The 15,644-nt window shown below is 42.2% G+C and overlaps 1 protein-coding gene across 3 annotated transcripts in view; it reads left to right on the top strand.

Annotated features, from left to right (window-relative positions):
* Positions 1 to 15,644, top strand: part of DIAPH1 (diaphanous related formin 1) — a 95,459-nt gene that overhangs the window by 59,981 nt on the left and 19,834 nt on the right. For all 3 annotated transcript variants that reach the window (XM_033154239.1, XM_033154241.1, XM_033154240.1), the window contains 4 exons: positions 18 to 147; positions 11,340 to 11,464; positions 12,785 to 12,949; positions 13,676 to 13,811. In XM_033154239.1, coding sequence (XP_033010130.1) covers positions 18 to 147; positions 11,340 to 11,464; positions 12,785 to 12,949; positions 13,676 to 13,811 — 556 coding nt within the window. The remainder of the gene's footprint in view (positions 1 to 17; positions 148 to 11,339; positions 11,465 to 12,784; positions 12,950 to 13,675; positions 13,812 to 15,644) is intronic.

Below are 15,644 nucleotides of genomic sequence, written 5' to 3'. Positions count from 1 at the left end.
GCTTTCTCCACTATTAGCTCCGAGACACAAAGTCAGCTGACCAGAAGATGACTTTGCTGCACTTCTTAGCTGAAACGTGTGAGGTGCACTATCCTGAAGTGCTGAAGTTTCCTGATGAAGTCATCCACGTGGAGAAGGCTTGTCAAGGTATTTTGGGGCCGGTGTTTGTGCACGCGTTCTCTGGCTGCAACTTACCATCTCAGGCTTTTTAATGTGAAAAAGGAACTCGGAGAGGCAGGGCATTCTGTTAAAGGCACCTAAAGGCTTGCCCTTTTTAAACATGTTTGCTTGTGCTTCACTTTGTCCCTCAACAACTGTTTCAGGGCTGCGGTTTTTTCTTTTATTATCCAGGGCTGCTCCTCCTCCTTCACAATAGCACCCCAGCCAGAGATCCCATTGTGAACCTTATTTAATTGCTATTTTTTTTACATTTCTGTCCCAGTTTCTTCCATCACGGACCCCAAGGTGACATACACTATGTTCCCAGGCAATCACCCATCAGGGCGCTGACCAGACCCAGACCTGCTTAGCTGCAGCAAGGTTGATTGCCTTGTGGACCTTCGGTCCATATTCAGGGACCATTGTAATATTGCTATGCCCAATAACCAGTCACACTGGGCAATGTTCCTGCAAGTACCATAGCTGAAACCACTTCAGGGTGAAGGAGATGCTTCTTGTATCAAATTTCCCACAGTAAGGTGTTGAAAGGTGGGGAGTGAGGGCAGCTGCCTACCAACCAGGCAGTGCAGGTGTTTCCTTGCCCATAATTCTACCTCTTGTGCCATGCTACTGGTAAGATAAACAGACATTTCACTTGATTCCACCACCAAACATCAGGATCCTTATAGCCTGCAGCTAAGGCATCGGGGGTTTTGGGGTGTGTGGGGAGGAGTCCGTTTTGGCTCAGCCTTGGTGTACAGTGGTACCTCTAGATGCGAATGGGATCTGTTCTGGAGCCCCGTTTGCATCCTGAGCAGTCCGCAACTCGCAGCACCGCTTCTACATGCAATTCAGTGCATCTGTGCATGCGCGCGACATCGCTGCGTGCATCTGCGCATGCGTGACCCACCGAACCCAGAAGTAATCCGTTCCATTACTTCCGGGTTCGGCGCATTCGTAACCCGTGCCGTTCACAACCCGCAGCGAACGCAACATGAGGTATGACTGTATTCCATTTTGGGAGGCAAAAGGTGGTCTTAAGACATGGGTGGTACATAAGCCGTAGATACTTCATGTTCTGACAATGGACAGCTAGATGAATTTGGGAAGCTCACAAAACAAGGCATAATAAAGGCTACATCCTTCTTCTCTTCATCCCCAGCATCCAACCACTGGCAGAGTGCAGCTGAGGACTGTGTTCACTGTATAAATAAATCCACGTCATATCAGACATTTTGGCTGTCTGTATGAAACAAGCAGCCCAGGTTCTTTATTTATGATGTTAAGAGCCAGTGTGGTGTAGTGGTTAAGAGCGGTAGACTCGTAATCTGGGGAACCGGGTTTGTTTCTCCGCTCCTCCACATGCAGCTGCTGGGTGACCTTGGGTTAGTCACACTTCTCTGAAGCCTCTCAGCCCCACTCATCTCACAGAGTGTTTGTTGTGGGGGTGGAAGGGAAAGGAGAATGTTAGCCGCTTTGAGACTCCTTCGGGTAGTGATAAAGCGGGATATCAAATCCAAACTCTTCTATCAAATCCAAACTTGTGTTGGGGAGAAGTGTAGGAACTTTTATATATAATATAGAAGGGTTAAATGTTTCCTTATTTAAATTTACACAGCAGCAAGCGAATTGCTGACTCGTTTGAGTGCTTTTTAATAATTATGTCTTCCACCTTCCTGCCTTCTTGGTTGTTAATCCCGTTTGTCCCTCTTAAAAGAAAAATATCCAGGAAAATGATGTAAACAATATAAAAAACCCCTCTTATGGGACGCAATGAAAGCAGTTACCAGAGGAGCTTGCATAAAAGAGAAAGCACTCCTTAAAAAACAAACCACCTCAAAAATTAACAATTTAGAACAAGACATCACCTCTCTCTCATCATGCTACAAACAAACGGGATCTAAAAAACTCCTTCAACTTATAGAACAAAAAAGAAGAGAAATAGACTTCCTAGAAGTCAACAAAACAATGATCAACATTTTATACTCAAAACAGCACTTCTATGAATATGGAGGGGGAAACTCCAGACTATTAGCAAATAGATGTAGGGAAAAAGCACTCAAAGTAAGAATACACTGTATCACCAAAAAAGATGGCAACACGACATTCTCCCCCAAAGAAATAACTTCAGAATTTGCAGAATTCTACTCCAACCTATACACCCCCCGTAACCCACCTGAGAAGGGAATCAGAGAATTCCTAACAGAAATGAACATGCCTAATCTAACTAACGAGGAACAGGAATTAATGGACAGTCCTATCACCCCAGAGGAAATAGACACAATCCTCAAAAACTTAAATCCACACAAAGCCCCAGGTCCAGATGGCTTCATAGCAGAATTCTTTAAGAAATTCAAAGAACCCCTGATGCCCTACTTGACATGCCTGTTTAATGACATCATGAAAGGAGGGCCCATCCCCCAATCCTGGACCCTCTCTAAAATAGTCTCCATCCCAAAACCATTGAAGGACAGCCTCAAAGTAGAATCAAGACTACAAAATATTCACATCAATCTTGGCCAACTGCCTGAAAAAAATCTTATCCAAGTTAATAGCCCCAGACCAGACTGGCTTTGTCTCTGGTCGTAATTATTACAGACCCCATCAGGAAACTACTGAACCTAATCGAACACAGCAAGGCAACTAAACTCCCATTGACAATTATGTCCCTAGACATCCTCAAAGCTTTTGATTGCCTAGAATGGAAATACCTATCAGCAGTACTAACTAGCATGAAATTTGGCCCCAACTTCCTACAAACCATCAAACAAATATACTCCCAAGCCTCAGCAAAATGCAGAATTAATAATATGGACTCAAATACCATAGCAATCCAAAGAGGCACAAAACAAGGATGCTCACTATCTTCCTTCCTATTTATCCTGGCGCTGGAACCTCTGCCATCCGAATCCGAGCAGCCACAGACATCAAGGGGGTGGAAATAAAAGGCAGAACTTATAAATTAGGATTTTTTTCAGACGACCTAATGGTCACAACACCAGATCCCTTAAACACAGCACCCTCCCTAATCAGAGAACTCAACACATTTGCAACGGTGTCGGGCCTACAAGTAAATTTTGCAAAATCGGAAGCCATGTGCTTCAACACCTCCCCCCCCCCACACAAAGAGAACTCACTAACATCACCAAGATAAAACTCTGTCACACCAAGTTCAGATATCTAGGGGTACAAATAAACAAAAAACAAAAACAAATTATACCTCCACAACTACAGGCCCCTATGGCAACAATTAAAGACTTAAAGAGATGGAACAACATGAATTCCACTCTTTCAGACAAAATAGCCATGATCAAAATGATCACCCTTCCAAAACTAACCTTCCTGTTCCAAACCCTCCCAGTCTGGATTCCCCCAACCCAACTCCGCAAATGGCAGAGAAAACTACACTCTTGTATCTTCTCTCACAAAAAAACCAAGAATAAGCACCAAATACCTGCACCTCCCCACCTCAGAAGGAGGATGGGGAATCCCTAACATAGAAGCATACTACTACAGTGCCAACCAAATATGTCATATAATCCCATATATACTAGAAGACAAGACAAAACAATGGATACACTTAGAAAGGGACACAATTGAAAATATCTGCACCACAGCATACCCACTCCTCCCAAACTAAGAAAAATCCCCACAACACTTAACAGGTACACACAAACCATGTTCAAAGCATGGAAAACAGAAACAGGCAAACTATCCCCAACCCCACCCCCACTAATTCCCCTGGCCTACCATCCACTATACCACCATGCAGCACAAAACCTCCAAACAAAAACCTGGCAATCCAAAGGCCTATATCGCCTAATAGACTTTTATAAAAATAACAAACCTCTGTCAACACAAGAAACACAGGACAAATTAGAAGACACCCAAATGCCCTGGTTAACACAACACCAATTGCATGCCCTCTTAAACAATCCAGCAGTAAAATCAGCACCAACTAGACCCCTGACAACCTTCGAAAACCTCATCCTAATGACAAAGGTACATGGCAGAGGGTTGGTATCCACAATATACAAAATACTACTCAAAAATCCCACGAGCTCCCTAGACACAATCAAAAAACAATGGGAGGATGACAGGATACAAAATCAACCCCACCCTATGGACCAGAATGTTGTGTAACCCCCCCCTTTAAATCCATATCAACAAAAAGAAGAGAACTCACCCTAAAACTAACCTACAGGTGGTATCTAACACCAAGAAAATTAACGCTAATACGCCTAGGAACCTCACCAAAATACTGGAGAGGGTGCACCTCCACAGGCACATACTTCCACATGTGGTGGGAATGCCCCAAAATCCAACTATTCTGGACAACAACCATACGAGAAATATGTAAAATAACCAAGCAGGTGCTAGAAACCACCCCAGAACTGGTCTTACTAAACATCTTCCAAGACAATAATGCCCACTTACAACACAAAGAACTCATAACCCATCTACTCTCAGCAGCCAGAAACATCATAACCAGACACTGGAAAGACCTGTCAGGAGTAAACATGGACCAATGGTACCAAGTAGTATGGGAAACAGCCCTACTTGAAGAACTAACCAGTAACCTGAAACTGACACGGGGACAAACAGAAGACACCTTCACCCTGGTATGGTTCCCCTTCATCACACACACAGCCCAACAAGACAATGACAAAAATCTACTGACAGCATACAAATCAATATGGCTAACCTGATCAAAAACACCCACCCACCCCACTCACACAGGAAACCAAAGATCACCACAGCCAACCACAAATGAACATTGTCACCCCACCTTACCCATCCCACCCACCTCTTTCCCCCTTTTCTCCCTAATGTCTCAACAACCAAAACTGATTTGTAAAAACATGACATGGAAAAAACAACAAGAGAGACATTGCACACACACTTTTGTGAAAATCTTTAATAAAAAAATAGGTACATACAATGATGCATATATATAAAAAGGAAAAATACACATGAATCTGAATGATAAGAAATAAACTAGTTTACTGTCAGATTCATTGAGTACATACTTAGGTTACAAAAGATATAAACTATATATTAGATATTAGTGAGTCCTAAAAAGACTCCATCAGAGCATTTACTACTTAACCCTTCTATCAGCAGCAGCCTAACCAACCAACGGACCAAACTGACTGTCACATAGAGGCAGTTAGTACTCTCTTAGAATGTTGGATTTGACTGACATATCCCACAAACCTCTTCTCAGGCATTACAACTTTAATAAATTAAACAACTTTACTCTACTACACAAAGTCCCAGTTTTCTTCATATGTTCTGGAAACTCTTTTGTCAGAGGTTTTGTTAGGATATCTGCCGTCATCTCTTTGGTGCTGCAGTAACATAGCTCCACAAGACCACTTTGAATCATGTCATGTATATAGTGGTACTTCACACCAATATGCTTTGATCTTGCGTGAAACTTCTCATTTTGAGATAACTTTATACAACTTTGATTATCTTCCAGCAGTTTGACAGGTACTTTGCTCACCAACCCAAAATCCTTAATGAGTTGGTCCAACCAGGCAACCTCTCTGCATGCTTCTGTAGCTGCAATATATTCTGCTTCTGTGGAAGATAACGCTATACAGTTCTGCTTATAACTTCCCCATGAAATAGGTCCATCTCCAAACATAAATACATACCCAGGTGTAGATTTATAATCAACATTGTCATCAGCCCAATCTGAATCAGTATACCCAAACAAACTAGGATTACTGACAGGTGGTAATCTTAATTTGTAATACATAGTACCCTTTAGATATCGCACCACTCTTTTTACACTTGCCCAATCATAATCATAATCATTTACTTTCCTAAGTATCCCCACTGCATTAGCAATATCAGGTCTACATGTAGTGACAAAATATAAAAGTTTACCAATAATTGACCTATATTTATTATTGTCTGGTAACAGTTTTGAGTTTTGCTGATTCTTTAAGAAATCACTGACCATGGGTGTATCTACTGTATTTGCATCTTACATTTTCATGCATTCAATAAGTTCTTGGATCTTTTGCTTTTGACTCAGAATAAATGATCCATCTTTTTCTCTTTCAATTTGAACTCCAAGATAATACTGTACTTCACCCAGTTCCTTAACCCCTACTTCTTTACTAAGATGTTTTACAATTTGTACATAGTCCTTTTCATTTGATGTAGCAATAATCAGATCATCTACAAATGCTAAGACATATGACAATTGACCATTACTTAACTTACTATACAAACATTTATCAGCATGACCCTCCTTGTAACCAAGTTGTGTCAGTATTTTATGTAATTTTTGGTTCCAGGCTCTTGCAGTATGCTTGAGACCATATAGACCCCTTTTTTAGCTTGCATACTAAGTGCCCCTGATGTGGCTTTATAAAACCTTTAGGTTGATGCATACAGATTTCTTCTGAAATTTTCCCGTGTAGAAAAGCAGTTGCAATGTCGATGTGTCTCACATTCATTTGCTTAGAAGCTGCAATACTTAGAAGTATCCTTACACTGCTGTATCTCACAGTTGGTGTGAAAACTTCATCATAATCTTCACCATATTGTTGTGAAAAACCTTGTGCCACAAGTCTGGTTCATAGTGTTGTACTTCTCGTTCTGACCCCTTCTTAACCTTGAACACCCACTTACTGCCAATGGCCTTCTTACCGGGAGGTAGCTCAGTGAGTGTCCAGGTTTTATTCTGATGGAATGCATCCATCTCCTCCTGTGTGGCTTTCTTCCAGAGACTGGCTTGTGTAGCTGGCATCTTCTCTATCTCTTCCCATGTGTAAGGTTCCTGTGGAAACGCCGACGCTGCAGGACAATCTTGTTGTTTGGACACCTTTGTTAGTTCTGGATGAGCACCTAACCTCTGATACTGTGACCGCATCAGCTTCCTCCTCTTCCAACGCTGGCATGTCTCCATCCGAGTCCTCATCTTCGTCTCTGATGCCACCATGAATCTGGTCCTCTGGGTCTTCTAAACTGGAAGACAGATCAGGACTTTGCCGGGGTATTGAAGGAAAATACACAAGATCTTTAATCTTTTCTGTGTCTTCAGATAAAATACTATTCTTAGTATCACCTTTGGCGTTTTCATCAAAATACACTGCATGGTACGCATTTATCTTACCAGTTTGTGAGTCCATAATTCTGTATCCCTTGCTTCCAGAAGTGTACCCCACAAGGATACCTGCTTGTGCTCTGGAATCAAGCTTGTGTCTGTGTTCTTTAGGAAGGTGGTAATAACACAGACTCCCAAATACACATATGTGCGACAGATTAGGAACTCTCCCATGCCAAAGTTTGAAATGTGTGTGCTTTGCTCCCTTTGTTGGCAATATGTTCTGGAGATAAACTGCTGTATTCACTGCATCTGCCCACAGCTTGTGTGGCAAAGATGCACCTTTTAACATACATTTGGTCATTTCCATAATAGATCTAAATTTTCTCTCAGCTATAGAATTTTGTTGTGTGTAGGAAATTCCCTCCTTCTTCAGTATAGTCTGCATATCTCGTGAGCAGTACTCGACTCCATTGTCTGTCATCAGCATAGTTGGAGCTCTTTTGAACTTATTTTTAACCATCACTAAATATTTTTGGAACATTTCCAGTGTGTCACTCTTTTTTCTGATGAAATACACTACACAGTATTTTGAAAAAATCATCAAGAAAAATTAGTATGCATCTGTTCCCACCCAGTGAGGGAACACTCATTGGTCCACATAAGTCACTGTAGACTATATCAAGTACTTTACTACTTCTCTGCTCTATGCATCTTGGAAATGGAGGTTTTACAGCTTTCTCGGTTATACAACCTGGAAACGATGCCTTATGAGGAACGGCTTAAGGAGCTGGGTATGTTTAGCATGGAGAAGAGAAGGTTAAGGGGTGATATGATAGCCATGTTCAAATATATAAAAGGATGTCATATAGAGGAGGGTGAAAGGTTGTTTTCTGCTGCTCCAGAGAGGCAGACACGGAGCAATGGATTCAAACTACAAGAAAGAAGATTCCACCTAAACATTAGGAAGAACTTCCTGACAGTAAGAGCTGTCCGAAAGTGGAATTTGCTGCCAAGGAGTGTGGTGGAGTCTCCTTCTTTGGAGGTCTTTAAGCGGAGGCTTGACAGCCATCTGTCAGGAATGCTTTGATGGTGTTTCCTGCTTGGCAGGGGGTTGGACTGGATGGCCCTTGTGGTCTCTTCCAACTCTATGATTCTATGACAACTTATGCATTTCATTGGAATTGTTTTGCTAGCTGTTACCTGTAATCCTCTTACAAGTTTACCTTTCTGTAGATCTAGAATGGCGTTGGTGTCTCTGTGTCCAAGCCTTCTATGTCATAACTGCAGGTCCGCCTCATCCTTCTGGCTTGAATTTGCCACCTTTGCAGATTGATTCTCTGAAATATCAGCCTCATATACACCATTTATTAGTTTAGCTTGAACAAACAGTTTGCCATTCTTTGTTACTTTGCATTGTTGATTTCCAAACATTATCTGGAAACCCTTTTTGTCCAAACTGGGATTGCATCTGAGCTGTGGAACATACAGGACTCTTTCTACTGTGGTATGTAAAATTGGATTTTCTACATTAAATTTCAAATTCACAGAAGCAGCCCCTCTCACTTTGACAATATTTCCATCTGCGATTTCAATTTCTGATCCTACTGCTTCATTAATTTCATTAAAACAGTCTTTTCTAAAAGAGTAGTGCGAACTTGCTCCACTGTCTAGGATCCATTTATTACTATTATTTTTACAATTCCCGACAGTTAAATTCTTTTCTTGTAGTAGCGAGTTGCATTAAGGTTTCCCTTTCTTTTCATCTTTTGGCTTAAAAAGGAGTGGTTTATTTGTTTTGAGTAATCTACAGTTCTTAGCAATGTGATCTTGCTTCTTACAATTAAAACAAACTACACTTTTCTGTGTGTCTTTAGGCCTTGCAAACTGTCTAGACGCATAATTGCTGTCTTTACTCTTAATATTTCTTTCTGGAGACTCAGCTCTCCCTCTGCATTCCTGTCTTAAATAAGCAGTCAGGTCTCTTAAAGTTAGACCTTCTTTGTAGTCCATTATATTCACAAATGCATCAAATCTTGGTCCTATGGATGATAACAGAAATGATGTTTTCATTTCCTCATCAAATGGTTTTGGGGTAAGATGAATTTTTTGAACAATTTTTGTAAACTGGCTCATATGCTTTGTGAATTCATCTTTAGAATTCATTCTCAGTCTGGTTAACTCATGTATTAACATCCTGTAGGAGCTCTTCATCATGTCTCCAAACATGTGCTCAATATCATTTAAAATTTGAGATGCAGTTTCTTCAGAATTTATCATTGCGATGTGTTCATCGCGAAGTCCATTCAAAATGATGAATCTGGCTTTACTATTCTTTTCTTCCCAAACTCTTTTCTTTGGTAAATCACCCTCATCTGTGCTTGTAGGTTGGGGGCTTTTTATAGCATCGAGGATGCCTTTCGCATCTAGACATGCTATTAAGCATAACTTCCAGTGCACAAAATTATGTTCATTTAGAACAGGCAAGCCTCATCCTAGATCACTTTCAAAATCTCCACTAGCCATCTCAAAAATATAATCTTCACTGCCTCAGGTCATTGTAACCTCTGAGGGAAGGGAGGGGTTACTTAACCCCCACTAAATAACATGGGGGGATTTACACAACTCTGCGCCCATAATCCATTGTGGCAATGTTTATATAATTTAGCAGAGTTTAAACGATCCCCTGTTTGAATTTATGCAGCGACAAGCAGCTTGCTAACTCGTTTGAGTCCTATCAATAATTATACCTTCCTGGTTGATAATCCCTTTCAGTCCCTCTTAAAGAAAACACACATGAATCTGAATCATATTCACATAAACTACTTTACTTTCAGATTCATTCAGGTTTACAGAGTTGTTCCTGAAGGCAGACTTAGGTTACATAACAGATAAACTATATACTAGATAGTAGTGAGTCATGAGAAGACTGCATCCAAGCAGTTACCAGTTAACACTCCTTGCAGCAACTGACCAACCAACCAACCGACAAAACTGCCTGCCACAAAGAGGCAGTTAGTCCTCTCTCAGAATGTTGGACTTGACTGACAGCTTTATATCCCACAGCATGGACCAGTGGCTTGACTTGATTATTACTATTTATTTAAATGTGAGCTAAGCTTACATGGGGTCATGAAGTGTCGGACACGACTAATCGACTAAACAACAACAACAAGCTGAGCTTTAATAATAAATAAAACTAACAAAATCACATAACGAGAGAAACAAAATACAGCGACATGAGGCAAGTCTGAGGCAAGGAGCAAGAAGAGACAGTTGGTTCTTCTTAAATGACATTCTTAACTGTCATTCTAAACTGATACCGAAGGGAGGGGCTGGTTCTGGAGCAAAGCACACATGCCCTCTACTATTATGGCAGCACCCTCATGGGTGCCTCCTTTCATGCCCCCCACCTCTGCCAGAGAAGCAGTGCCAGTATAGGTGCCAATTTCCTGCTGATTTCCTGCAAGATCTTGACTTGGTATTAGGCAAGCATCCCCATGTTCCACAGTTGGGAATAGGATGTTAGACTAGGTGGGTCATTTGGTCCTGGAGGACTACTGTGATTATTTCCCACTTTGAACATTTTGCTCTCTTGATTGTTTCTTGCTTATCTCAGAGCTGACTGGTGGACACATTTCTTTAAGAGGGCATTTTAATATGCTAATCGGATCCCCTGAGCATAGCTGTCAACCCTCCCTGCTGTTCCCCACTGCTATAATAAGGGAATTTCCCACAAAATTAGGGAAAGGTTGACAGCTATGCCCCTGAGAATCGTGGATAATGTCACTTCCCTCATGTACTGTTATAGAAATTATCCCTCTGTTTGATTCCTTGTTCATTCTGTTCACCACATCACCATGTGTGCTTTTTAATGGTTGGGGTTTCTTTTGTTTTAACAGTTCTTACTTTTTTCTAGCCCAGTCTGGAGAGTTGGGGAGAAGTCCCTACCATGGAGAAGTCCCTAATAGCTAGCCCTGCCTTCTGGTCTGATGGGTGGGAATATCCTGAAGGATATTAAAATGCCCTCCTGCCTCCCTCGAGAAATTACAGTGAGCAAATTCCTTGTTTTCTGATTCCTCTACTCCTGCTTTGTCTTCCCTCCACCCCAAAGTTCCTGCGGCGGATTTAGGGAAAAGCCTGGACCTCATGAAGAAACAGATTTCAGACTTGCGGCGCGATGTTGACAACTGCCCCAGCACTACAGAAGAGAAGGATAAATTTAAAGAGAAAATGTCGATATCCTTCAGAACGTTGTGAACTGGGAATCCCTGAGAAAAGCATGTGGAATAAGGAACTCTATGTGTGCTACTGGGGGACCAGCCCTTTTGGATTCTTTCCTCATTTGGGGGATCACTAATAAGATACAACCAAGGGGAGCTGCGAGGAAGGCTCTCTTCTCCAAAGTCACCGACAATGACTGCACAGTTGTGATCACATGGCTGTAGTCGTTGTTTATTAAATTAATAGCTTCCCCAATCCCCAGTTTAAAAGACCATAGGTAGTTTAATAAGCCCAAGGCCTGGGAGAAGAGGAATGTTTTTGCCTGGTGCCTACAGATATGCAATGAAGGCTCCAGGCCAGCCTCCCTGGAGAGAGCATCTCGCAAGCAGGGAGCCTCCACGGAGAAGCCCGTTCTTGTGTTGCCTCCCTCTGGCCTCTCACAAAGAAAGGCCTCAGATTATGATTGCAGGGTCCAGGTCAGTTCATATGGGGAGAGGTTTTAGTGGTGTTGGGGCATTCTGTACCTAAGGGACCTCTTCATTTACCACAGAGTTAGTACAGTGGTGCCTCGCAAGACGAAATTAATTTGTTCCGTGAGTCGTTTCGTATTGCGAAAAATTCGTCTTGCGAAGCACGGTTTCCCATAGGAATGCAATGAAATTTAATTCCCATAGGAATGCATTGAAATTTTTGTCTTGCAAATCACGACCATAGAAAAATTCATCTTGCGAGTCACCTAAAAAATCGCAAAACCCTTTCGTCTAGCGAGTTTTTCGTTGCGCGAGGCATTCGTCTTGCGAGGTACCACTGTACATGCAATGACAAAGTCTGGTCCCAGATTTATTTATGGCTCAAATTGGAGTAAGCTCAAACTTGCTTAATACTTTTCCATGTGTGTCCAGCTCATTTTGTGGGCAGTAGGGCCAGATGTATGCCCCCTAACAAGATACTATCCTTTGGAGTCTCCAGCTATGAGTATGGGATGGTTCTACAATACATGGGTGGGTGCTGGCAGGAGGACTGGTGGAACTAACTGCTTATAATAGAGAATTATTAATAAGCAGATGATAGGCAACCCTGCACCACAAAGCAATGCTAGTCATTGGATGTGTGTAGAACTCTGAATTGCAGGAGGGTTTTTTGGGGATGTGTGTGTGGAGAGAGGACATTTAGAAGTTAGTTGGTTTGAAACAGAAATACAGGTACACTCTCAGCGGATGACATGGAATGGGGAGAGCAGCTGAGAACACCGAGGGTCACCTGCAGACAGAGCTCTTTTGTTAAACTTAGATTGTACCTCCACTCAGCAACTGTGATCTTTGACTCAAGTCTTACAGCTTTGTTAAGGAGGCTGAGGAGCAGTATGAGAAGCTGCGGATGATGCACTCAAATATGGAAAACCTCTATATGGAGTTAGGACAGTACTTCCTGTTTGACACCGGTAAAATATCTGCTGAGGAGTTCTTCACTGATTTGCACAACTTCAGAATCATGTTTTTGGTGAGCATCGCCTCTGGCCTGCTAAGCTGCATACAACCCTCTGCTCATACAAACTGCTTTGCTTGTGTCTGACTTGTGAAAGCCCACTCAGCCCTGTGCCTCCAGCAGCACATGAAACAGTGCCGGGTGGGAGGCAACCACCTCTTGTTGCACGAGTTTTTCATTTTGCCCTTGTTAGGCCTTTTGCAGAGATTTTGGTGGAGGTGTTTTTGAAACATGTTCGTACAATAGAATTGCTATTCTTGAGACTACAGTCCCTCACCTGAGAGAGAGAGAGAGTGTGTCAATGCCTATTCAGATAATAAATGTTGTTTAATGTGTTTGCACTGCAGTTATACAGCGAAATTGCCGAGAGATAAAGCATGCCAAAGGTCCTTTCTTTTTGCATTATTTTAAAGAGTTCTGGTCAGACCAGAAGTGTAGTGTGGGTTTTGGTGTAGTGACATGCATGTGTCTGTTTTCATCTGAGAAGTTAGAAGGCATATGGCTGCATATGTTCCAGTAACTAGCATTCACTTCCTATGATCTTGGATGTTTCATTTAACTAACATAGCTAAAGCTGTTAGTAGACCCAAGTTACGTAAATCTGTTGAATTCTTCTCTCGCATTGTCCTAATTTTTTTCTTGAGCTATCTCTTATGCCATTGAAAAGGAAACATCAGGTGAACATCCTTGCCATAACTCCCCCATAGTCCACCTTACCAGCCAACTGTGTCTGGTTTTCAGCAAGCCGTAAAGGAGAATCAGAAGCGGCGGGAGACGGAAGAGAAGATGCGCAAAGCTAAGCTAGCCAAAGAGAAGGCTGAGAAGGAACGACAGGAGAAACAACAGAAGAGAGAGCAACTGATAGATATGAACGCAGGTAATGTAAAGCAGCTTGGTGGTGAGAACAGGGTAGAGGGGACCAAATGCAAAACAGAGGGACTTGGCACTGAAGTCTTGAGTGAGATCCTGGCCTAGAGATACTGATTTTCTAACAGTGCCAGTGGATTTATTCTATAGTTGTCTCAGTGGATGGAAGGCTATTCAGGAGGGGGCAGAGTCATTGCAGGAAGGAGGGTCAGTGCCTCCTCTCCCTTAAGGACACCATAAAAGTTATTTTGGATCAGACCCAGAGTCCAGCATCTTGCCTGCAACTGTGGCCTTCCAGTCTCCTTGAAGAGATAAGGAGGCAAGAACCCTCCATGCACTGTTTGCCTCCTAGCAACCAGTACTCAGAGGGGTACTGCCACTGAACATGGAGATTTTATTTAGCCATTACGGCTGTGTGCGGGGGGAAGAGGAAGCCAAACTTAAGCCCCTTAAACCGACAGGCGCATCCTTAGTTATGTACCAATTTGCATCTCAATCATAGAAATTTTCAGTAGCAGCAGCTCTTAGGTTTGTGTCTTGAAATCTGAAGAGGCTCTTCATACTTGGCACAGGCCTACCCTGGAAGCACTTCGGAAGTGAAATGAGATTAAGTAATATGCACGGAGTCACATTTTGATAGCCTCAGCATGTCTTCAGCTGGGTGTAAATGGGGTGGGAAACTGTGATGGACCACAGTTTTCTGGTCCATTTCCGTCATATCTACATGAAGCAAAATGACTCTGCATTTAGAATTTTCTGTGTACAAATTTTATGCAACTTTTGATATAAAAGTGCTTTCTGTGCAGGAATTTCTGGTTTGGTGGGCTTTGTTCATCAGCATGTTATGCTTAAATGATTTTGTTTGGTGCTTTCTTCCTCTTCCTCTTCCTCCTCTTCTTCCTTTCAGAGCTCAGTTTGATTTTGCTCCTTTCCTTTTCATGGTTTTCCATGGCATTTAAATCCTGTGGAATGCCTTCCAATACTTTGCCTCACTTGTCTTCTTTCAGAGACGAGTAAAAACTTTGTTCTGCCAAGCCTTGAGAGCTAAGCTCTTTGCTTACTGCCAGAGCTTTGAATTTGTTTTAGCTTGCATGATGGTCTGTGTTCAATTTTTCCTCGGTAAACAGCTTTGAGAACACTTTGTAAATAAATAAATGGGGCTAGATAACAGCAGTACCACTTCAGCCCAGGATTATTTAAGACAGTGGTTCATTATAAACAAGAAAGAGTCTTGTAGCACCTTAAAGAACAACAAATTCATGATGGCTTAAGCTTTTATAGATTAGGGCCCACGTCATCAGATGCATGAAGTGCTATACAGACTGTTTGCATTTTATTGCTCTTTGACTCCACTGATCACCATTATTTCTCTCTACGCCAAAGTGTGTGTGTATATACACTTGCCAACTGAGGAAAACATTTTATGTGTCTGATGAACTCTAACCTATGACAGCTTCCACCAGGGATAACCAAAGGGGTGCCCTCCATATGATGATGGGCTCTGTCAGCGCCTTCCTGCATGGTCAGAGGTCAGAGATGTTTAACAACATCTGGAGGATCATGGATCTCCCACCCATAGCTGTCAAGTCTCCCCTTTTTTGGTGGGAAACTCCCTTATTCCAAGCCGTTTCCCGCTGCTATCCCTTATTGTTGATATCCCTTAAATTTCCCTTATTTCCGGGAAGGAGAGTTGAAGTCCGGGGACTCCTTGGGTCCCTGCCTTTCTCAGCCCTGCCTGCCTGCCTCACAGGACTGTTGTGGGGATTAAATGAGGACTAGGACCAGGGAGCTCCTTGGAGAAAAAGGTGGAATATAAATACCTAATAACAGTCAGACAGACAGA

The sequence above is a fragment of the Lacerta agilis genome, chromosome 7 (assembly GCF_009819535.1).
Source record: "Lacerta agilis isolate rLacAgi1 chromosome 7, rLacAgi1.pri, whole genome shotgun sequence".
Lineage (NCBI taxonomy): Eukaryota > Metazoa > Chordata > Lepidosauria > Squamata > Lacertidae > Lacerta > Lacerta agilis.
This window is presented reverse-complemented; position numbering and strand designations above follow the sequence as displayed.